Consider the following 25,395-nt stretch of genomic DNA (forward strand, 5'->3'; position numbering starts at 1 on the left):
TAGTATGTTTTAAATAATTCCTTACAGTGGAAAGAAATAAGGAGTTTTGTTGAGCATTTGCTCTCAATGTTAGCTTTAGCTCCAGAAACGCTTGCTTATGTAGTTCTCATGAATCTTCTATCCATCCATCAGGGTTACAGGTGTGGTTTTGGTTTCTTTCCAAACAAAACAGAAGTTTCCTTTTCTATGTAGCATTTTGCTTGACCATTCCAATCCTATTGTTATCCTGTACATGTCACTTAGATGATATATTAACCATAATATATTAAAAATGCCTGTTTTTCTTCAATATTCTTTGGCTTGACAGCTGATAGTAGCCATGACTATAAATATGACTTTGGCAGATATCTGATTTAAACTTTATGGAACAATTTTATTCTGTATGGGGGAATGGTATCAGTTTAGAAGAATCTGTATTAGGAACACAGTTGTGATCTCAAAAAAAAAAAAAAAAAAAGTAGCTGTCCACAAAATATAAATATTAGGATGTGTAATTTTAAAAAAAATAGCTTAATGATCATGCAGTTTTAAAATTAGCTCACCTGGCATACATTGCATTAGGCAACATCAAAAACAGGAACAGTTGTATCTTTTTCTGATGAATTGTGTCTGTGTTTTTAAGGAGGGGTGGATAGGCATGTGTTGGGGTAGGAAGAGAGGAAGCCAATACCTGGGACTTCTTTCCTCAATATATTCTTATACAAGCTGCCTTTCTTTTTCTCTCCAGTATCTCTCAACCACTGACCTATGGTACGTGGATTTCCCTTAGACGTAGCACACAGGTTGTTCATTGCTTCTTTGGGCTTCCACATGGTGAAGATGCCTCGGAGTTCAGTGTTCCTCTGATTAAATGGGGTTTGGTGGGGAGGCTGCTAGGAGATCCTTCAGGAAAGGTGGTTTAGATAAAACCCTAAACTTGCCATAATTTGGCTGTCACACCAAATCCTTCTAGAAATCTCCTTTCCATCATAGCACCTCTTTATGATGTCTGTCTTGGCTGGCTCCCAAAGAATAGACGAATAAATATATATATCTATAAAAGGGCATAACTAATGACTTACTAAGCAATTAGTTAAAATAAAAGCTGACCACAGTCTTTACAAGTGGTAACGCTACCATGCGTCTAGCACATGGATGGGCAAACTTTTTGGCCCGGGGGTCACATCTGGGTGGGAAAATTGCATGCAGGGCCATGAATGTAGGGCTGGGGCAGGGGGTTGGGATGCGAGAGGGAGTGTGGGGTGTGGGAGGGGGTGCGGTGTGCAGGAAGTGGCTTAGGGCAAGGGGTTGGGGTGCAGGAGGGATGCAGGGTGTACAAGGGGGCTCAGGGCAGGGGGGTTGGGGTGCAGGGATGGGTGTGGAGTGCAGTAGGGGGCTTAGGGCAAGGGGTTGGAGTGCAGGAATGATGCAGGGTGTGGCAGGGGGCTCAGGGCAGAGGGTTGGGGTGTGGGGTGCAGGAGGGGTTCGGGGTGCAGGCTCTGGCCCGGCGCCACTCCTTGAGCGGTTCTGGGGTGGCAGCAGCATGCAGCAGGGCTAAGGCAGGCTCCCTGCCTGCCCTGGCCCCACGCCACTCCCAGAAGTGGCCAGCACCACGTCCCTGCGACCCTTGGGGGACGGGGGTGGGGCGGGGGCAGAGGGCTCCGCACGCTGCCCTTGCCTGCGAGTACCTCCCCTGAAGGTCCCATTGGCTGCGGTTCCCCATTCCCGGCCAATGGGAGCTGCGGGGGGCGGGGCCCGCAGGCGAGGGCAGTGTGCAGAACCCTCTGCCCCCGCTCCTCCCCCCGAGGCCGCAGGGACGTGGTGCTGGCCACTTCCGGGAGTGGCACAGGGTTAGGGCAGCCAGGCAGCCTGCCTTAGCCCCATGGCACCAAGGGGGTGGCAATCCCGCAGGCCAGATCCAAAGCCCTCATGGGCCGGATCCTGCCCGCAGGCCGTCGTTTGCCCACCCCTGATCTAGCATGTCAGTTTCTGCTTGGCTATGGAACAGATACTGTGGAAAGCAAAATAAGTTCTCTCTCTCTGTGTGTAAGTGAGTGATTTATTGCAGACATTTTCTTATAACGGCTAAAGATTCAGTATAAGGAATTAATTATGTACATTTTTAAAATATTGAATGGAGTTACATGGCCTATTCTTTGCTCATCGCAGTGCAAACTTAAGACTGGGTATATGTGACTGGGGGTAACCTTTTTTAGAAAGGGATATGATATAGTAATTATACTGAATATTAATGCCTTCTTATGTTTAATTAAAAATTCCCATAGTGGAACTCCTGTGCTGATCCTGCTTGGAGATATATATATATATATATTTGGGTAACCTGCAATTCCTGAAAGTAGATTTAATTGTGAATCCATCAATCTTTCATGGTGTTTGGTATACACTGCTTGTCCATTAAACTAAAGCAGTATATTATACAGTCCTACTGGAAATGAAGATAATTCGATTTTATGCTGCAAATCTTGATACAAAATGTCAATTTACTTTCACAACAAAGAAATTCATATAAAAGGAAAATGGTGTAATTTCAGTGATGATTATCCTACTACAGGGTAGAGAATGCCATACATAGAATAAAGTCTCTTTTCTTCCCATGATATGTGCAGCCTTGCTCCCATTAAAGTTAATGAAAAATTACATGCAAAAATCAAGATAAGTGATATAACTGTGTTCCTATCATCTTCCTCCCCAAAAATAATTTCCTACACCTTATTTATGATGGAATTTTCCATTACTCAGTATTCCTGTTTTTCCTTTCTGCTTACTATAAAAACAGTATCTCAATAGCTAAACCTCTGTATATCCAAAAAGGAGTGGATGTAGTTAACAATGAAAACCATTACGAGAATATTAATCAGTGACATCCTAAATACATATAGTATGGTTTGTGTGTGTATGTGTATATATATATACACACACACTACTGTATTATTGCAAAGAAGAACATTTTATACTCCCAAGATAACTCCCTCTGGCAAACTGCAAATTTCTTGATTTTAAAGCAGTGGTTTTCTAATATATTTTTATTTTATTTTGTAGACCAGTGTATACATGCAAAATACTCTCCTGGTCTCCCTTGCCCAGCCATTTATTTAATCCTATGGACAAGTAGGAAGGACTCAACAGACACCTAGCAATAAAAATAAAGATATAATTTTTGTCCCCCAAATCCTTCCCCAGATATGAAACTCTTATTTAAATGCCTCAAATTTTACAATTTCTGCCTGCTGTATTCTGTTGTACCTTAAACACACACTCTAATTTTGGAAGAAGAACCTTAAGAATTTGACAAAAGGATTTTGTGTTGATTCTCTATGGTACCATTTTACTATGTTTGTGAGAGAGAGAAACAAAATGGAAATTACTAACACTCAATTTTAATAACTTACATAATACTGTTTAAATAACTCTTATTTTTAACTGTAAACTCTTCAGGATGGTCTTCCTCCAAGTTTACACAGCACCTACCACATTTGGGCCCCAGTCCTTATTGACATTACTGCAATACAAAAAGCAAAAGATGGTGTTTTCCAGTTCCTATATTTTATTTCCTTGTACCAGCCTCTATGCTCTCAAGTCAATAAGGCATTTTATTTGTGAATCACGTATGTAATCCATATAATGACTGAAACACATAAAAGAAGAGAAATTACAGAAATTAAAACCTGACTGAATAAGGGTTATTTCAGTGACCTTAAGAAAGTCTGGAAACCAAATTTATTGAGACCTCTGTAACGTTTAGCAGTCAAGGAGAAACCAGAAGTGGGGCAATTGGATTTGTGCGTTTTATGAATCTATGGGCCTCAAATAAGAGGGCATGGCGGGTCTGCAGATAGTATTCTAGCTTGTGGGACGGAATAACAGACAGGCTGCTTTGCAGTCTGCCTGTGGACTGGAAGTAGATTCTGTCCCCACAATCTCTATGGTGTTTCCCACACAAAATTCAATTACTCAGACATTATGCTGGAAGGAAAGGGAGGGTGTGAATTTTGCTCAAGATGAATGGGGAATTAAGACCTCTTTAGTATTCAATTCTAAATTCCAGAAGTGAGTGTTCTGTTACATTCTTATATAAAATGTGAGGCTAAGTATATATGTATTGCTTTAAATACTATGTATATTGTATAACAATGACCCTATATTTAGGTTTCCTAACACTTTACATTATAAACCATTTTTGTAACCTCTCTCTCTCTCTCTCTCAAAATGGTATTTACACAAGCCTAAAACATGTTGATACTTTAAAACCTTCAGGCAGGTTACCATATAGTGTGTGGTACTAATTTGTGGTATCAGAACACATAGTGAGTGATATTAAAATCTAGTATCAGTTGCAGAAACCATGCATTTGGTCTATGTGTTGCTGCAAGAAGGGGGCTAGAATTGGCTAGTAGTATTGCATCAAAGAGGGATGATTATGCAACAGAAGTTTAAATTGCCTAGGTTAACTGCTTATTTACACAATTATTTGATAACTTGTTGACGTATATCACCCATGATTGATAGTTTTTTGCAGGCTTGTGATTTTAGCATATGAATTGTGTAATTTTGTTTCTGAAGCTAAACAGTAAGCTGAATTTTAAGTTGTTGCCCTACACAAAACAAAGATTCAGTAGTGAAATGAAAATCTGACAGTCCATTCTGAAACAGAATAAAAGCTAAAATTCTTCATGATGAGAAATACAGTATCAACATAATCGATCTAGCAGCATTACTTTGTAGCTGAAAATACACTTATATCCCTAGCCATGCAACTACAGCATGTGAGTGAAACATCTTTCATATAGTTCTGAGATGAAATTACCCCTGAATGAATAGCATCTTCATTTATCTTCAAAACCTCCTCTGTACTACCAGTGAATCTACTCTTTCCACATTCTACAACGAGAATTACATTATACCATTATAGCAGTGTTCTGCTGCAGTGTAAAATAGATTGTTTTGGAAAATGAACCTGGCTTTGCTATAAATTACATTCACAGGTACAAAGGAATTTGTTATTTTGTTTAAAATAGTCGCAAATATAGTTAAGCTCTTAATTTATGTTAAACTACAAATGTGGCCATTACCACAACTGGATTAGGAATTTAATCTGTCACTCAAAGAATGATACTGAACAGTTTTCATTTGTAGCCTTAGACACACTATTTCAATTACAATGTCTGCAGCTGTTTGATATAAAAACTGAATTATTTTGTAGATTTGTTCATGGTTTTTCATTTTAAAACACGTCCCTTCAATAAGGGGAAGAATAATTCTTCAGTTGTCATCACAGATTCTCCTTTGTGTCTTGATGAAACAGAATAAGAATGAAAACACAAATCTCTTTCTTCACAGTAGCATTCTGTGAGTGCTTTTAAAATACTAGTCAATGAGATATTACTTACAATGGTTTGGACTTAATTATGAAACTGATAATGTGTGTCTCCTCTGAAAGAAGCCTGGAGCTTGTCATCTGAAAGTAGGGTTTCTCATACGGGGATATAGAATGCGAACTGTCTGAGCTCTGGAATAAGAGGGCGGGAGGTAGTGATTCTGACCTTAAATACTGAAATCTTGATATTATTTACATCCAATTGGAATTTATGCTTAGAGTATTGTTTTTAGTGGGTGTGTATTTTCTGCTTTGAGATGGAAAAACCTAGTGGATGATTCACTAAGAGATACTCTGGAGTAGTAGACGCATTGTCAACTTGAAAAATAACATTTCTGTTTGAAAATTTTTTTTTGTACCTACTAGTGTTTCAAGTAACGCCTCGGATGACTAACTGAAAGGCTAAAGAGAATAAATCTTCTATTTTGTTTATTTTACTTTGTACATTTAACAGGAGTGAAGATGAATTCTGTGTAAGCTTCAAAGCTTGTCTCTCTCACCAGCAGAAGTTGGTCCAATAAAAGATATTACCTCACTCACCTTCGCTCTCTAATAGCACTGTGTATAGTCATTTTCATTTCCCATCTTATGCCCTAGTATGATGACATCAGTCTATTGCATAGTTCTGAGGGGAACTTTCAAAAGCAGCAGCAAAGGTGAAAATGGCAGGCATGTGTGAGCATACAGAGAAAGGAGAGGGACACTGAGCAAACCCTGCTGTGTTCTCTTGGCATGCCCCAAATCCCTTCTGAACCTTAGCAATGTGTTCAGGAAGAGTATTCTCTTTATTTTTAATGCTAACCAAAATTCAACACATGCTATTTAAAAGGTGCTCTATCAGAAAATTGGATTTTCTGACATTGGGGAAATAAAACAAGTTGACGGTCTTATTTTAAGCAATGTTGTTGTTGTTTCTCATTCTTTTAACTGAATCACACTGTGTCCCATTCAGATTCTCTCAATTAATATAGACTCACATGCTTTCTTAGTTAACAGTTCTTTCACCTAAAATCAAACTAAATTTACAGGTGAAATCCATTTTCAAACGCTCATACAGAGGCTGAAAACTTATTTTTTTTCTGATTATTAATATTAAAAGACACCATGTGCTCAGTAACTTGACTTTGTAAGGCAATATATAGGAGCATCTTAGAACTGGCTGACATGGGTAACAATGCTATTCTGATAGGATGTGCAGTCTCCCTTGATTAAAATGAAAGACCTGTGAAAGAGGTTTATTAGTTTCATAACACGGGGCATGTTAAAGTTTGACATGAGCCCTTTCTGCATATCTGCTGTTAGTTCATTCTCCTGCAGTTAAAATGCACTTTTTTGTTCCATACTGACATTCAAAATAAAATAGATGCTGCTGCTACTACTAAGTGGAACCAAAAATGCACATGAAATCAGCAAACTAAGGTCCTTTACGGGAATACATTGTGCTATAGGAGATGGGTTGTTTGTCTGCCACAAGCTTAATAACCTCAATCACTGAGAGGACAACGTACCTTCAGTTTTAGGAACAATTTTTAATAGAATCTAACCCTCAGAGGCTATATTGGTCATATAGGACTTGCCATACTGGGTTGTACTGCAGGTCCAGCTTGTTTGGTGTTCTGCTTCTGGCAGTGGCCAATATCATTGCTTCAGAAGAAGGCAAACCCCTCCATGAGAAGCCATGGGATGGGTGGATAGGGAAGGAATTCTTGATGCCAGTGGCAATAATCTTATACCCAGAAATATGAGATTTGGTTACTGTTATCATAGCATGCTGAACTACAAATACAGGCCATAAAATCGAGTCTTTTTAAAATCCAGCCTGAATATCTGGCTTGATATCTTCCTGTGACAATGAATTCCACATTGCCTCTTGTAGGAAGTTTCCTTTACTTTTATAAGTGTGCTGGACACTACTAGTATTGTTGCTACCGTCCCTTATTGTTATAATACAGGCTAGGGAAATAAGGAGAAGACTGATCAGTTTTCACTTTATTCTTCTTGATTTTAAATATTTCTGTTAATCTACCGCAGCTCTTATGGCCAGATGCTAATAAGTCAGAAAAAGACATTTTCCCTTTCTAAGCTACCAAATAGGAGTTCAGTTTGCATTTTGAAGCTGTTCTCCTTTTTCTATTGGTATTTGAGTATTTTTGGCTGAGAGGGCTAAGACTTCCCTAGAGGGGGACCTGGAAAGCTATGAACATTTTTCCTGACTAAAATAGCTGTGAAAACTTTTCCATCTGAAGTTATGAGTGACAGATGTGTTGCAAGGGGTGAATCTGCACTGTGTTCACTCAGAGTAGAGTATCTCCCATAAAGAGCTCATTGGCAAGATTGCTAAGATTTGGCTGCTGCTTGGGTAATAGATCCAGGCTGAGGTCAGTGGATGTGTGCAAATGCTACATTTTTCCTATATGAGGTTCTGAAGGTCTTGGGGGAACGTTAGGTTTTGGCCTGCAAACTGAACCCCTCCTGGCTTGTAAAATAATTTATGGGGGGAGTTGGATGCACTCTTGATAGAGATTAATGCTTCCCATTAGAGGTGTTGGCATCTTTTCAACAAGTGATTGTTGTGCCCACTCTCAATGAACTATCTTTTGATATTAGTCATCTTCCCAGTTATTGCCCAGTTCCTAACCTTTTGGGGGCTTTTTTTTTCCTTTTTAAAGAAGGATTTGGCATAGCAACTTTTTGTCATCTAGAATCAAATTTCCTTGGCCCTTTGTATTCTGGTTTTAGGCCTGAATATGGGACAGAGACTGCATAGGTTTGGTTGACTGATCTCTGTTGATGAATATTGAACCAATAGATAGGTCTGTCTTCGCTACCATTGACTGTGAAGTAGAACTGATGTGTTTGTGGACCTTAGCAGAATTGTGTTGGAGTGATTCCAATCTCTTCTCTTTGAAAAGTCCAAGAGAATGTTGGGTAATACCCTACTGTCACAAGGGCTCTTCTATAAAAGGTGAAGTAGAACTCCAACTTGTCACCCCTCCTACTCTTCATATATAGAAGGTACCATGGTGAGAAAATGAGATGTTTGGGGCTGCAAAGTCATCAATATTCTATTATTATCTTTGTATTCCTGCTGGTATTGCAATGCACTCCAGTTTAGTATCATTTATACACTTTGTGCTGCTCACTCCTTTTTAGTCACTAAAGAAGATGTTAAATAAGATCAAGCCTAACAAAGATCTATGCATTGTCCACTAGACCCTTCCTCCCAAATATCCCCAACTCAGTCCTTTGTCACTTTTTGTGCCTCTTTTGTTTGTGGTCTTTGTCTGTTTTCTCTCCTCATGATTATTCAAATCCAGACAATTTAAACTAATTTTGAGTAATTTCCCTGACACTTTATCAAATGCTTAGTAGAATCCAAATATATTAATCTACTGCTTTCTCTTCATATAATAATGTTTACTGTATCAAAAAAGCAGTCAAAATTTTCTAGAAATACATACCTGTAGGCATACGTTGCTTGTGATTCCCTTACCCTCTAATGATCTAGGGGATAACATAATTGTCATTTGCATGAAAAGCATTAACTGTGCTTACCATGTTTTTAATTGTGGTATTCAGTTAAGTTTTTAATGCTCATAATTTTCCAACTCTGTCAATCACATTAATACAGGAGAATGTGAAAGTTATAATAGTGAAATAAATTGTCTAAGGCTATGCCTACACTTAAAACGCTATAGTCTGGCACAACTGCAGCGCTTCAGTGTATACACTCATGACAGTGACGGGAGGGGTTCTCCTGTCTCTGTAGTTAATCAACCTCCCGGAGAGGCAGTAGCCAGGTCAACAGATGAATTCTTCCATCAACCTAGCACTGTCTACATAGGGGGTGAACCACGTGCCCCAAAGCTGCAGACTTAACTGAAAATGGCTTAGCAAATGCTCCTGTCTCTATCACCCAGACACCCAGCTCCCAATGGGATCCAAACCCCAAAGAAATCAGTTTTACTCTGTATAAAGCTTATACAGGGTAAACTCATAATTGTCCCCCCTTTATAACACTGATAGAGAGAGATGCACAGCTGTTTGCTCCTCCAGGTATTAATCACTTATTCTGGGTTCAATAATAAACAAAAGTGATTTTATTAAGTATAAAAAGTAAGATTTAAGTGGTTCCAAGTAATAACAGACAGAACAAAGTAAGTTACCAAACAAAATAAAACAAAACACACAAGTCTAAACCTAATACATTAAGAAACTGATTACGGATGAAATCTTACCCGCAGAGATGTTCCAGTAAGTTTCTTTCACAGACTGGACTCCTTCCTAGTCTGGGTCCAGCAATCACTCACACCCCTGTAATTACTGTCCTTTGTTCCAGTTTCCTTCATCTCTTGGGGGTCAAGAGGCCATCTCTTGAGCCAGCCAAGAGACAAAATGGAGAGGCTTCCAGGGCCTTTTATATTCTCTCTCTTGTGGGTGGAAACCCCTTTGTTTTTCTGTGCAAAGTCAAAGCAACAAGATAGAGTTTGTAGCCACCTGGGCAAGTCACATGTTCATGAATGATTTAGCTTTTTGCAGGCCGAGGCCATTGTTTACATGTTAGTTTGAACGGTCCCAGGAAAGCTCAGATATGGATTGGCATCTCCCAAAGTCTGTTGTCAGTTAAGTGTTTCTTGATTTGGCACTTACTGACAATAGTCCTTTCTCAAGAAGCTGACCAAGTAGTTCACTGAGGCTACTTAGACTCAAACACATTGAGAAACAAGTACATAGCCAATATTCATAACTTCAAATACAAAAATGATACACACATACAGACAGCATAATCATGACTAGCAAACTACATACAAACTTTCAATAGACACCCCACTTGACCTCCTCTGTGCAAGACCTGGTGCAACCATAGGACCCTGGTTGCAACACTGATCGCAGTTCATGTCAATAACATCACAGGGGGAGCCTACTAAAGCTTAGGGAAAGAGGAAACCATAATGAACCTAAGGCTTGTCGGGTGGGGCACTGCAGGAGGGAGGATGGATGGATGAATGAATCCAGTTAACTTTATCTGAAGTGATTCCCACGTCAATTTCTCCAGCTAAGATCTGGCAAAATAAGAATTAGAAGAACTTTCTAATTCTGATGGCCATTGCTGCTTGTGTGATCAGCTTTAATTTTGTAGATTTTTTTTTTTCATTGAAAAGCCTCCCTAATTATTGGCTTGCATTTGTGAGGTCTATCTCTGGAAGGAAAAGACTATGGCTTGATCTACACTATGAATTTATGTCTGTATAGCTACATTGTTCAGACCTGAAAAGGTCAGTGATAGTTCTTTGGCATACAATCCTATCCTTGCATGTACCACTACATTTAAAAGCTCTGAGATGACTTGCTTGCTGCACTGACTCCAGGATAATTCAGGCACACTTTCTTTAGAACCAGCATTGAGAACAGCACATGGCAGCTATAAAAATTCACCTCCAGCTAGATGTAGAATTCTGAAGTTAATTTAGTGCCCTATTGCAAAGGGAATTACTGTGGCAAGCCTGGACAAAATTAAACTTCAGCTACTTTCAAGAAGGAAATAAACAGCTAGGGAATAAGAGCATGGATTTGAGGTGTGATAAATTAATTTAAGAATGTTTTGCTCCTGAAAGGTTGTATTTCTCGAAGCTGTCATTTGAGATGTACACTGTTAGCACTATAATGCTGTATTGCTGATTGAATGCTATTTACATTCCTGCATGCCCAGATACAGCTTTGAAAGCCATGCAAAATTGGTAACCTATGTATATTACACCTGCATACTGTGTCTAAAATTCTGTACGTACTCCTACTCTACCAGTACATAGAATATAAAATCAAATTCCTGTTTTTTAATTAGTTCATAAGATAGCTAGTACATATGGAGCCAACACTGTCCCTAAGTTCAGGAGTGTTTGTATTTGGGGTTACATTTAGGCCCTTCTCTAGAGGACCTTGCATATCGGGTTTTATAAAGTATGTTATACACCAGTCTTTTTAGATGACCTTATGGAGAGAGAATGGGCCTATTTGTATGCAAAGGTACTTAAAAAAATACATATAGTCCCAGAATAACAAAGAAAGGAAATTCAAAGTTAAGACAAATGCCCTATACATTAAAGGCTTTTATGACTTCTGATAGCTTATTTGGTATTGGGAGGCTTATGCTGAAGGTTTCAGTCAGTTTTTTAATAAGTTTTGGGTTTTTAAAAAAAATCTTATTTCCCAGCCATTGCTTATGCTTCCTGGTTGAACACAGGAATTAGGGCAGGATAGAGCAGAACCAGGATGTTTAGGCAGATGTCCCGATTTTATAGGGACAGTCCCGATTTTGGGGGCTTTTTCTTATATAGGCACCTATTACCCCCCACCCCCCGTCCCGATTTTTTACACTTGTTGTCTGGTCACCCTAGATGGGGATGAGACAACGGTCCTGGTGCTGTTCTGTGGGGAATGGAGCTGAACGGAGCAGAGGAAAACAGGAAAGGAGGACTGCTGTTGACAGGCAGCTGAGTGGCTGTTTTTTTTGTTTTTTGCAATGGTGTGAGCAAATGTGTGAAGATATTTTTATCCCTGAGGTAGGACTGTTGCCATATAAGAGCTGGGCTCCCTAGAAGCAGCAATCTCCTCATATCTCTGCACAGCAGAAGGGAACCAGGTGAGTTTAAGAATGCTGATTGAGTCTCTTCGCACAGTGGCCAAGGAAGAAGCTGGTTCCTGGCAACTGTCCCAGCTCCTGGCTGTCCTCCGGCTGGGGGTAAAAGGCTCTTCTTCCTACTGCCTACTCAGTGTGTGGCTGGAGAAGCCGTCATCCGGCAGTCTGTGAGGGGATCTCCTTTCTGTGTGTCTCATTCAGTTTCTGTGCTTTTCCTAACTATTCAGTGGGTTGCTGGTTATCTTCCTTAACTTCACTCTTCCCAAGTCCTACCAAAGATCAGTGATCTAAATTTATTCTTATTTCCCAAACTAAACTCTTGGAGGAGGTTAAATGAAGTGGAGGGAAGGAAATGCTGTTAGTTTAGATGGTGTTTTAGTATAGTCTCTACTGATTGAGACTGATTTGAGACATACTCTTCTAAGCTCTCTGGCATCATTCTAGCCACAAAACATGAGAGCAAGATTTCCTCAGCCTCTGACTTAAATCAGGAGAAGGAAACCAGGGCTTGGAAGTGTGTTCTTAAATTAATCCTAATTTCAATATTTTTACTAAACTGAAATTATAATAAAGAAAGAAGAGTTGTTTGGCCAAAAATATAAAGCCGTGTATTAAACTTGCCCCCTAGTGCCTGACTATTGTAGAATATTTGGTACATTAAATCACACAGTGATGGCACACTTGTGCATAGTGGGCAACAGGCAAGCGTCAATTTAAGATTTGAATTTTTCTTGGTTTATGTGACAATCTTACCTTTAGTTAAAGTTTATTTTCATACATTAGTTTGTCTTTTAATACAAGTAAAATTGTATTCAGTAGAGCTGAAACAACTGCAAAAAATATACATTCCTCAGGCTGGGATTGTTTCCAAAATAAAGGTAGAAAAAGACTGTTTTTCTTTCCTGGGAGGTTGTGTACTTTGAACCAGAAATAGCCCTTTTCACCTTGATCAAGTACCGGGCAGACCGAAATAAACTATCGACAGATTTATTAATACGAAAATAAAATGAGTTATTTACAAGATTAAAGCAGGTAAACATTATACACAAATGAGTTACAATCTTAAGTTTCAAAAGGTAATAGAAGCTTCTATAATAAGCAAGCTGTATATGTCCTGTAGGGCTAACCCGAGCATGCATGACTCCTCTTCATGGGGAGGGGAGGAGTGCAGAGCATCACAATCTATTGTTCTCTTTAATGTTCCACAATAGTCTGTCTGGTGTTGATGGGACTTCCTTGTTGGCCAGGATGTTGCACCTTCTGTTGGAGACCAGTACTTTACACTAGTTAATGTCTTTCTCCTGTCTGGTGATTTACCCAGTCACAGAGGTTTACAATCCAAATTCTTAAATATTACCTTACAATATAGGATATAGATGCTTAAGTGAGATTAATGCATGCAGCAATTTACAAGCATTCAATAAAGTGTAAACACATTCTTATATAATCCTAGTCCTAATGATAATACACAGGTGAGCCAGACTGATTCCAGTTGTTTGTTTGTCAGTGTTCAGTTGAGACATGGGGACCCTGGCATGAGCTGAAACCTGGTCTGCCAGTGTCGCACAATATAACAGATAGACCCTACTGGTCTGCTATGTTAACGAAGCTGTTGTGCATGCATGTTAAGTCCATATACCATCCTTAAAATCATAATGAAACTTCTTTTTATGTGCAGTAGATTCTCTTTACAAATAATTTAGTTGTACCTGCCTTTGTTCAGAAAGTAGTGAAGGGCTCAAGTCTGGATTAATAGCTTTCAGATTTGGAATTTGAGATTTTGGCCTTTTCGCTGGCAAAGGCGAATGCCAAATACCCAATAGGATTTAACATTGTGTTCCTCACCACTGAGCTTGAAAGGTTATTTATACTTGCCATGCTCTCACTATCAAAAGTGTGAGTTACCTTGTGAAAGTTATTTTATTCTTACACAGAAACACTGTAAGTATTTTATGATGATGACTGCCGCTGATAAAAATTAGTATCCTGTGGAAATGGCTTTGTCCAGGGTTATAGATAGATATAAAAAAACATTACATTGGTCAACTATATCCTTAATTAAAGTAAACTTTACTGGTAATAAACACTGCCTTTTAATCTAGCAGAATTGCAAAGCAAAAATCGTGAAAATGTTGGCTAGTGAAAATATGGCAGCAGAAGGACCTGTAGTATGTGTGGTTTTGTTTTGTTTTTTAAAAATATGTTAGAGATGTAGTGCATGCTGGGGCTTGTTCTCTAAGCATATTAGTCAATAATAACCACAGAAGATTTGTGCCCCAATGTTCAGGTTGACAAAATGTCACTTAGAATGATTATTGGTGACTTATAAACAACAGGTTTCAGAGTAGCAGCTGGGTTAGTCTGTGTCCGCAAAAAGAAAAGGAGTACTTGTGGCACCTTGGAGACTAACAAATTTATTTGAGCATAGTGAGCTATAGCTCACGAAAGCTTATGCTCAAATAAATTTGTTAGTCTCTAAGGTGCCACAAGTACTCCTTTTCTTTTTATAAACAACAGTAACTTTGGCGGTCAAATGCCACCATAAAATGGGAAAAACAGATGCAACTTTGTTAAACAGAAGAATTCTTCCTAATGATTTTGGACAATATCCTTATACAGTATTGTCCAATGAAGTTTTATATTTTTCTTTCTTTCCTTTTCTATTTTCCCTAAAACAGAATACAGATACCTGTACTTTATAAACATTGTGCTAAGTATTAGTTTCATATATTTAAAACAAATCCATGTTTTGCTATCAGCTAATACGTGTTTTCCTATTTCTGTGCTCCTCTTTGTTTTCAGGCCTTTTTGCAAATGTGCAATCTGCCAGTCCAGGTGGTTTGTAGAGCAAATGCAGAATATATGTCCCCATCTGGTAAGTGTGGTGTTCATTTAAATTACTGTGTTAGTACCTATGTTTTGATACCATGGCAACAGCACCTCATCTTGCAGATAACAGCCAGTCAGTGATTGTGTATGTGGGTTGCCTCTTTATTTTTTTCCTTAGTCCACTGCGATTTTTCTCTATAGAGAATGAGATAAATCAAATACAAATTTTTTAAATGTGCTGCATTGCAATTTTAAATGCAGTGGACATACAGTGGATTCACGTACTTGGTTACTCAGAAGTCTGGTGGTAACACTCTCAGAAAAAGCCTAGGGCCTCTTGGCCTTCTCAAGCCCAAAGATTTCTGTACACAGAAGTATCTCTTCTGATCTCCAGGGAAATACCTCTGGGAATACTCTGTTGGCCAATCAATGGTGTTCCATTTTCCACTGTTGTAAGGGTGGGAAGAAATGCATTTTGTAATCTTAGGTGGAAGGTGATTGTCAGCATGTTAATAATTGTGGACAGATCATGGATAAACTATCAGTACCAAGAACAGTGTTGTACTTCAGTCCTCTTCTGATTGCAAAAAACGCAGATTCAGTATTTGATGTGTATGCTATCCCAAATTATGTTGGAAATTTCTATACACTCTCATCTAAAAGGTTACTAGAAAAGAATTGCTGAATGCACAACACAATTCTGATATCCTAAAATTCTTCATTGCATTAGGATCCGTTTGTGTGAGTTAAATTAAGCTACTTCTATAATTTTTGATTCGAGCATGGAGTAGTAAAAATGCTTGCCTACATGGGTCTTTGTATTTGCATACTGCATGGTTAGCTCTGGTCCTCCTTCTTGGTATTAGTGGAAAATAAGCTGGAATCCTGTCTTTAATTAATGCTTTAAAAAAAATCTCAATGATTGGTAGCACTGAAAACAGTACAGTTCTTGTAGCAAAACCAGGATTTTTTTTTTTAAATCAGTCTTTCAAAATAAACGCAATGGGCTGACTCTTTGTAGAAACAAGCCAGTATCTTACATGCATGGGAATAGGAGTGGTGATACTTGCATTCTCCACCTCTTGCACTCCCTTCCTCCCAGCCACATGGCTATTATCTAATACACCATTACTTGTGTCTGCAGCTTTTTTTCTATACCACTGGCTAAATAATGCAGAAAGGAGCATGACTGACAGGGGCTGATGAGAGTTGTGCTGTACGGATCACATCTAGGATATTCTATTTGTCATACTGGTTCCATTTTAAATACAGCTAGGAGTAGAAATGTGGTGATTTATTCATCATCCTAAGAGCCCCTACTATTTTTGCACACTGTTCTCCTTGTTTTTCTGTTTACTTCAATATCGTTTTAATAACATTAAAATTAATTCCAACCAAAACAGGCTATTCATAAAAGGTTTTCCGTCCTGAAAAAAATCTCAAACTGATTGCAGTGGTTCTCAGACGTGCATCTCCACATTTGTGCAGGATACTTTGCAATGATACTTACTTTTCACAACTAGAAGATCCTTTTGAGGGAGTCAAATGCTGACTGTGGATATGGGAATACCAAAAGATCATCTTTATATGCTAGCAACATAAACCATAGAGTTTTTGCAATTCAGAAAACCTTGCATTTCTATTGTAATATGTCATCATATGGCTGCAGATGAGGTTTTTGTTGGTGCAGTGCACCTCATCTGTTACCCTTAGGCTGACTGTGAATCAGAGAGGAGTGAATCTCATGATAAAGACCATGACTGAACCTGATGTTGTTATGAACTCTGTTTGAACTAGGTCTAGTAGTAGGTTCTGTGCGTTTGGCATATGGTTGGACTTCTTAATATTTTCATTAATATCTTTCAAATTATATTACTTTTAAAAACCCTGTAAATAATATTTGACTTTGGTTTGTTCTTTTAAAATATTCTGTGAAGACACACTTTTCTGTCTTCATTTTCCTTGTCTCTCCTTGAGAGCCTTTTGTGTATTGTGACCTGTTTCGTTTATTGGCTAACTCCATTATTGTCTTACGTCATATTCAGTGAACTATGTTTACTAATGTAAAACAAAAAATGTCCAACATCTCCTCCTCCATGTTGAGGTGATGAAATAACAATATGTAAAATACATATATGTAATCTAAATTTCTTAAAATTACATAGCACTGTGTATGTACTGGTGTTTAAAGATGGTATCTGTCAAGTAGGTGTTTCATAAAGACGGCCAAGTGCTCTATCTACTTCCCTGGGATTTCCACAGTTATGCTTTGGGGAACATTGAACTAACAATCTTCCCAGCAAAGCAAGATTAATTCATGATTGGATTGAGACCTATCGATTTGTACAATAACTTGCAAATATTTGTCAGAGCAGTAGTCCCCAAACTGTGGGGCATGTCCAGCTGAGGGGGGGTGGGTATGGTGTGGCCCGGGCCAGCCCCTACAGAGGGCAGGGAGGGAGCAACCATGCAGCCCTGCTCCATCCCAGCTCTGCTCCAGTACTGCCTCCAGCAACAGCTGCCGGCCCCCACCACAGCCTGGCCACAGCTCTGCACCCAGCCGCAGCTCTGGCTACCAGCCTCCACCATGGTTCCTCACCCTGCCTTAGCCCCACCTCAAGCCTCCGCCGCCCTGACTGCAGCTAAGCTCCCAGCCCCAGCCTCCGCCCCTGGCCTTGGCTCCGTTCCCAGCTGCAGCCTCAGCCTTGGCCCCCTTACTCCTGACCACCACCCTACCCCCTGAGCTACGTCCCTGCTCCTGGCCTAGTTCCTAGGGGGTGGAGGGGCGGACAGGAGTAAGGGGGGGCACGACGGTGAAAAGTTTGGGGACCACTACGTTAGCATGAAAGCCAATCAATAGGACAAGTCGTAGCATAAAAGTGTGAACTAAAGCGATAGGCGTGGGGAGGCTATATTTGTAAGTGTCTCTCAAATGAAATTTTGCATGTTCACTCTCATGTACAATCTGATAGACTTTGTGCTGAAACACTTCAAAGCCATGATTTCAAAAATTATTCTCAGTATGTATTGAAAGGTTTAATTTACTAAAAATATACTGTGTCTCACTGCAGGCAAAGTACCCTTTATTCGTGTAGGAAATCAAGTAGTATCTGAACTTGGCCCCATAGTCCAGTTTGTAAAAGCCAAGGTAAGGATATTAAATATACTTGATCAGTAACTGATAAATACGGTAGTCACTCTTTTTAGCATTTGCACTCATTTAGCTTACTAGTATGAAATGTGACATAATTAGTTTTTAAGAGAGTAAAGTAAAAAAACCTCATATGAATGTAAAGGTATCTGCATTTTACAATGTGGCAAATATTTTAACCCAATGCAGGGAGTAACCTTTTGCTTAAGGAAAATATGGTGTAATGGGGGTTTGTGATGGTATGATGGGGGTATTTTCCTCTGGCATTTATTCAAATGATAGAAATCAGCTGTAAGTACAGGATTTCATCATGTTAACAAGGAGCTGAAAAATAACCTAGACCTTGCAATAGCACTTCTTTTTTGGCTCCCAAGTATAGTATTCTTAGAAAGACATACAGTGTTTGCTTAAGGCTTGAAATTTCAGCTAATATATGTTTATATTTGCTTTTACTTTGTTCTGTCCTTGTAAAGCAGAGTCTGCTTATTAAGTAGTTTATTTTGATAAACTGTTTATATCATCAGCTTAATTCTTCACACAGAAGAAATCATAGTAATAGTGAAGCCATGAAATCAAGTTGTACACAGCTAAAAAAGAAATGCACAGTAGTTCTGTCGCTGAAAATAAATCTACATTTGTCTTTTGAGTTTGATTATATTGCAATATAACATTTTCTGTTTAATACTGAAGGTAATTTTAGTATGGAAGGTGCTTTATAATATTTACCCATCTATTTTATGATTTAGAGACCTATAGAGAGAGATCAAGACCTGATCTAAAGCACATTGACTTCTGTTGGCTTTGGCTCAAGCCCTAGCTGAATATCGTAATATCCTTTCTTACAGGGTTGTATATTCTTTTACCCCCTTAGGGCCATTCACTCAGTGATGGGTTGGATGAAGTCCAAAAAGCTGAGATGAAAGCCTACATGGAATTAGTCAATAATATGCTATTGACAGCAGAGGTACAGCAAACCATAATAATTTGTTGATTTTGTAGGTGATAAGTGGGCAAAAATGTAGGGGTTTTTCTTCCATGTGGAAAATGTATTTTATTTTCAAATTCTTAGATTGGGAAATAGTTCATCAACTCGTAGGCTAGTGTCCTTACAAGAACAGAACTCCACATTCTCTGTGGTCTCTTTACAAATGTCATATGAAAATTTCATGAATTGAGGTTGATTTTTGTTGTACAAAACAGCGGTGAGTTTATAAAGACTAACATGTAGCTATAAAGAAAGTTGACACATAATTTATATAGTGTATTCTGAACTCCATCTTAATTTCAAATCTGATCTGGTGGCTGTTCTGAAAGAGAACTAGCAACCAGGCTTTTGTCTTGTAAGCATCACCATTAACTTTTCTTTTGTGTTCATGGAAGGCACTGTTAGACTTAGAATATTTGTGGGATATGCTGTTAATTTAACTTAAAAGAAAACATCAATATTTAGAAATAACTCTCTGTGCAGTCTAACTGAAATTTCAGAATAAAGAAGTGATTTTTTTCCCCTAGTTGTATCTTCAGTGGTGTGATGATACTACAGTACAGGAGGTGAGTGGTTCTGCAGCATTTATCTTAATTAAAATTTAATGAGAAAACACTTTTGCTCGCAAATGCAAGTCCCTACTCATAAATGAAACATTGAGGTTTATACCATTAATGATATAGTTTTTCAGTTTAATTTTGCTTGCATATACGTTTTAGGGAAGCTGTGTGTCATTACTGAAGGTAGCTGGCTGCAAAGTAAATATGTTTTTATATATTTTTCGGGTAGAGTAATAGAGTAAATGGTTTCTTTTTCTTTAGGCTGCAAACTATGAATTTCTGTGCAGAGTAACTTCTTAATATTTTACAAAAGCCAATGTGAATGCCTTTTGACCCATGAAAGCCATAGCTATTTTGTAAATAACAGCATACTGTCTTACCTGCTTTTTTTTTAAAAAAGTGATTTTGTTTTTGTGGGTTTTTTTTAAACAAAGATTACTCATCCAAGGTATGGATCCCCTTATCCTTGGCCTCTCAATCACATTTTGGCCTATCAGAAACAATGGGAGATCAGACGTAAGATGAAAGCTATTGGATGGGCTGGCAAGTCACTTGAACAGGTCAGTCAGATAATAGCCAGAGTTGAATTCTTCATTCTGTTTTTTTTTTTTAAATAACCTCTCAGCAATGAAATACATATAAATAAAATATCAAAAGTGTCAAAATTCCAGAGAAGCAATATTTTATTTCCTATGTTTCATAAAATATATGTATTGTGAAACTCCATACATTTAAAACAATTGTCTATGGAATCCATGTCTCTGGCTTCAACAGCAATAAACTTTTAAATCACACACACAGTCTGAGAAAAATGAAAGATGTTTTCTCATGAATATGTATCTCTGTGCTGAATGTCTGTTTATGTGAGTTTAGACTATGATCCTGGAAAGGGATTAGCAGATAAGGACTCTGATTTTCATGTGAAGATAATGGGGTCCCTTTGCAGGATTGTGGCAATTTTGTTCTTGGAGCTCCAAGAAAAATACAAGGAAGTTTAGAGGTAAACATTTGATATATTAATTTTAACCCAATTACTGACAATAGGAAAATTAGCAATTTTCCTTATGTCAACAATATACTTGTCATTGAAGGTCTGGAAATAAGATTTGTAATTGGAATCTGTGTAACATCTATGGTCTACATAGTTAATTTAGTCATTTATTACAAATGCCTACTGCTCCTATGTATGCAATAAGGGAGCTATTTTGTAGAGAATTGTGTTCTCATCTGACTATTTAGGTACTGTACTAATCTTTTGTTTGTTTAGGTGTTGGAAGATGTAGATCAGTGTTGTCAAGCTCTCTCTCAAAGACTGGGAACACAATCATATTTCTTCAATAAGCAGTAAGTTATTTTATATGGAAATGTAATGTACTGTAGGTATATTACTCTCCAGAACATAGCTGGATGGGGACTATTTTTGCCTTATTTTAATACTTTATGAGCAGTAAGGAACATGTGGGAATGAATCCATAAATTGCATATATAAGAATTTCTGAAATTATAAAAGATACTAAGTTTCCATAAAATATTTCATATATTTTCTCTAGTGTTTTTTAGACTTAATCCTATTTTCCACTGACATGATACAGAATACACAATAGTTTGTCAGTTAAAAACATATAATGTAAAAACAGAAACCTGTAGTTTTAATAGGTAACTAAGCAATAATCCACTTAATTACATTAGCATATGTTGGCATTTCTTAGATACCTATCAGTGTAAGTGCGCTAATGCATGATAAGCAGAATGAATGTGACGTATTTTGATCCAACCGCGCTTCCTGCATAGGTTAATTCAAGTGACACAGTGGCGGGGAAGGCTATGTCTACACTGCATCCCAAGGTGTGATTGCAGCCCGTGTAGACATACCACACTAGCTTTAAGGGCGCTAGCACAGATGAAAATAGCAGCACAGCCTGAACAAGCACACTGGGGACCCTGGGTAAATACTCTTGTTGCTAGCTTGTGCTGAAGCCTGTGTCTCCACATCGACGCTGCTGTTTTTAGCTGTGCTACTGCAGTTAAAGGATTCATACTTTGGATTGCAGCGTAGACATACTTTAAAGAGTTGGGTTCACATGAAGATGCCTGTGAAGTCATATGACTGTGGGGAAACGCTGGTCTTCTCCCCACAAAGGATTGATTACAAAGTAGCAGCTATGATTTGTGTAAGTACTGTTCTGGGCCTTTGCAGAAAAGCCACTGCGGACCCAGGTCTGACATATACCAGATATCCTTTGCTATTGTCAGTCACGTCCAGTTGCAAATGTGTACTCTCCCAAAAATATTCTTGTAATTACTGTGGGTTTAAAATAATGTTGAATATATTCATGTACTGCACCCATCACCATGGCATGTGAACCATGAAGTTACATAAAGAATGTACATTCCAAGTGCAATGTATGTGATTTTTTTTTTTTAAAGCTGCCTTTGCATTCCCCTGATTATGGCAGTATCTGGGGGCCAGTTTTAGGTATTTTTGGTGGGGTGACAATGGGGAAATTACAAAGACACTTAAATAAAATCAGCTTGTGACATTACACACTAATAGAGACAGGGAAGGGGTTAACTGACGGCTTATTAAAGCAAGGATATATGAAGGAGCCAGTGGGATTCAGAGGGGAGGCATCTGGGGGTGGGAGGAAGCAATTGTCTTGTCCAGCTCTGTCACAGAATCAGAAAGCAAGGAGGAACTGGGAAACTGAGTAACTGTATATTGGATTGTTTGGCTTTTCCCATAGGTTAAGTTTACTTCAACTGACTGTTACTTGTTAGTTTGGACCAGACTGAAGAAAGCCAGTTTATGATCCCCAGTACATTAGGTGGGGATGGAGAAATGCCTCAATTAGCAGGCTGTAATATTTTGTTTCTTGCCTCTTTTCCCCCAAAGATTTTGCAAACTTAAGGTTAGGTGGGCAGTGTAGTTGGATGAGAGTGAGTGCTGTAGGATTACATAGTAGTAGAGAACAATTATTCCAACTATTCATTTTGAGGCATTCTGAACAGTCTTTTATAAAGGTGGTATTTGTTTTCTAAAGGATATGCTATTGTTTGGGGGTGTTAGGTGGATTCCATAACACACGCTTTCAACCTTTTAATTTTTTTAATGTTTTTTGTCTGTAAATAGTAGTAGAGTTTCTCAATAATTAGTCTCATAAAATATTCTTCTAGCTCATTAATACTTAGTATGTAGTTCTTGGACATTAGTGAAGAAAAGCTCTAAATTGTTAAAATATACTTAAGGAAAATGTGTTTTGGGTTTTTTTTTTGTTTTGTTTGCAGATAGACCAGAGCTGCAAAAAGTTCACTAAGGTCAAGCTATGGAAGGCTTGTACACATAGCCATGAGTATGACTGCAGACTTATTCAAGAAACCACTGTTCTCCTTTGGGTTATGGTAGCTTTGGTTACAGTGTTTATTTCCATTTGTTTAGTCTCTTTAACACAAAAGAGATGGCCCTAAATGCTACTACCATGTAGTTACTTTTTCTCACTAGTCAAGGAATTTTTGGTGGCTGAAAAGCCCAGGAGAGATGTGGTGTTTTTGCTGTTTTGAAGAGCACCATTCTGTTCGAAGGGATAGTTTTGTTATGCACAGTATCTGCAGAGGAGACTGGGAATATAGATTCCCTTCCCACAAAATCAGAAGTGAAAAACAGTTGGTGCTGGACAGAGGAGTCAGTGGGTAGGCTTTGCATGCATTTTATGAAAAGGTATTTTGTAACTTCTTCACTGATGGGGGAAAAAAAACAAACCCCCAAACCACTCATTTGTTAATGGGAGCACTGAGCAGCATATTGAGAATTCAGGCCAAAATTTGTTAGTATACATATAAAATACAGTAGAACCTCAGAGTTATGAACACCTCAGGAATGGAGGTTGTTCATAACTCTGAAACGTTCGTAACTCTGAACAAAACATTATGGTTGTTCTTTCAAAAGTTTACAATGGAACATTGACTTAATACAGCTTTGAAACTTTACTATGCAGAAGAAAAATGCTGCTTTTAGCCATCTTAATTTAATGAAACAAGCACAGAAACAGTTTCCTTACCTTGTCAAATCTTTTTTTTTAATTTCCCTTTATTTTTTTTAGTAGTTTACATTTAACACAGTGCTGTACTGTATTTGTTTCCAAACAAGGTGTATGGCTGCCTGGTCAGTTTGTAACTCTGGTGTTCATAATTCTGAGGTTCTACTGTATGCATTATGCATTTGTTAAATCTTGAGCTTTATTTGGTTAAATATGACCAGTTTGATTACTTTGAAAAAATACTTGGAGTTTTTTTTAATATTTAAAAAAAATCAGAGTACAGTAGGATTTTCCTTATAAGGTTTTCAGTGTTTTCTGACTCCCAGAGGCCCACTTTTTCCCCTGTCTCTTTTATAGGCCAACTGAGTTAGATGCATTGGTATTTGGACATCTGTTCACAATTCTTACTACTCAGCTGACCAGTGATGAACTCTCTGAAAAAGTGAAAAACTACAGCAACCTCGTGGCCTTTTGCAGGAGAATAGAGCAACACTATTTTGAGGATCATGATAAAGACAGCTCTGCAAGTGCTGCATCCAAATCCTCAAAGGGTTATCTACCGAGTTAAATGCTTCATTTTGTGGTGGGGAGGCCCAGTTTCTGAAACAAATTTTGATTTCATTGTTTAACAGATGATGATGATGACTTTGAAAATGCAAAAGTGTGTAATAAAACCTCTTGGAAGCTGCTAAAACATTCTGGAGCACGGGAAGTTCAAACTGCATTTTGTGTGTTATAGAATTCACTGTATACATTTAACATGAAAAGATTTTTGCCATTTAAATGCCATATAGGCTATTAAATATTAAACTAAAGTGACCTTGGAACAATATTGTATCTGTATTAAAAATAAAAAGAAATGAAAAACTACTATTTTTAAAAGTGACTGTTCAATCTTTCCAAAAACTTTTTAATAAGCTTTATTCTTATGTTAGAAACAGTGTTTCCTTTTGCCCTTCTGCTAGGAGGATCTGAAAAGTAATTTGCCTTACACCCTGTAGGATTAACTTGTTGACTAGAAGGTAGGCAAGTAATAGGAAAATTTGCTCTATTCAGGCTTCAACAAGTTTCCACTTTGAAAGTCAGTGTGTTTACAAGGTGATTAGGTCCTTTTAAGAGATTAGCATTCTAACCCAAATGGATAAATGAAGAGTATGCCTACAGCTTTACCAAATGTAGGGTACCACTAACTTTAAACAAAATGGTAACAATGCAATAAAGTTAAAGCACCTTTTAAGATTTGTTTGTATTGTTTTGAGAAATTAAAAAAAAGAAAGAAAAGAAATTGAGGTGACTGTAATGCTTGTGAAAGGTGGAAAGTAAACAGCCTCGGAGAGTGGAGACCTCCTATCAGTGCACAGAACAGTGCAGCATGGGCATCAGCCATGCAAGTTTCCACGCGCTGTCCCAAAAAGGTGTCTCAGAATGACAACTTCTGGGAAAGAAAGGACATGAGTCCTTGACCTCTGCTCAGATAGCAATGAAAGGTGTCAGAAGTTGTTGTTTTTTGTGATGTGGATATGGAAAAGGCATCGAGATTATTAGCTCATTTTTGATAGGGAACCTGACAGGCCATTTTGGGGTGTTGATTCTCTCACGCCAATCTGTTCTAGTTTTGAATTACTGAGCTAAAAGTGAAAGAACTATTTACAGTATCTTAATTATTTCACCTCAACAAAAGCTTCTCTATCTGGGACCAGATGGCAAAACAGACTTCTAGTTTTCTGGCAACCAACTGATTAAAAACTAGTAGTCAAATCAAATTTTTCAGGCATCAGTCATTTTTACTGCATCAGTCTTTAATTTTGTCACTTCTCATTTTTTG

General features: G+C 38.2%; 1 protein-coding gene across 1 annotated transcript in view; it reads left to right on the plus strand.

The window, feature by feature from the left end:
- The window catches only part of MTX2 (metaxin 2), a 49,339-nt gene extending 25,001 nt beyond the window's left edge, over nucleotides 1-24,338 (plus strand). Inside the window, exons 4-10 of the mRNA XM_074967645.1 lie at nucleotides 14,814-14,886; nucleotides 17,912-17,988; nucleotides 18,863-18,955; nucleotides 19,504-19,542; nucleotides 19,971-20,096; nucleotides 20,804-20,880; nucleotides 23,928-24,338. Coding sequence (XP_074823746.1) covers nucleotides 14,814-14,886; nucleotides 17,912-17,988; nucleotides 18,863-18,955; nucleotides 19,504-19,542; nucleotides 19,971-20,096; nucleotides 20,804-20,880; nucleotides 23,928-24,138 — 696 coding nt within the window. The 3' untranslated portion in view covers nucleotides 24,139-24,338. The remainder of the gene's footprint in view (nucleotides 1-14,813; nucleotides 14,887-17,911; nucleotides 17,989-18,862; nucleotides 18,956-19,503; nucleotides 19,543-19,970; nucleotides 20,097-20,803; nucleotides 20,881-23,927) is intronic.
- Nucleotides 24,339-25,395: the final 1,057 nt, after the last annotated feature.

Source organism: Natator depressus, chromosome 11, assembly GCF_965152275.1.
Source record: "Natator depressus isolate rNatDep1 chromosome 11, rNatDep2.hap1, whole genome shotgun sequence".
NCBI lineage: Eukaryota > Metazoa > Chordata > Testudines > Cheloniidae > Natator > Natator depressus.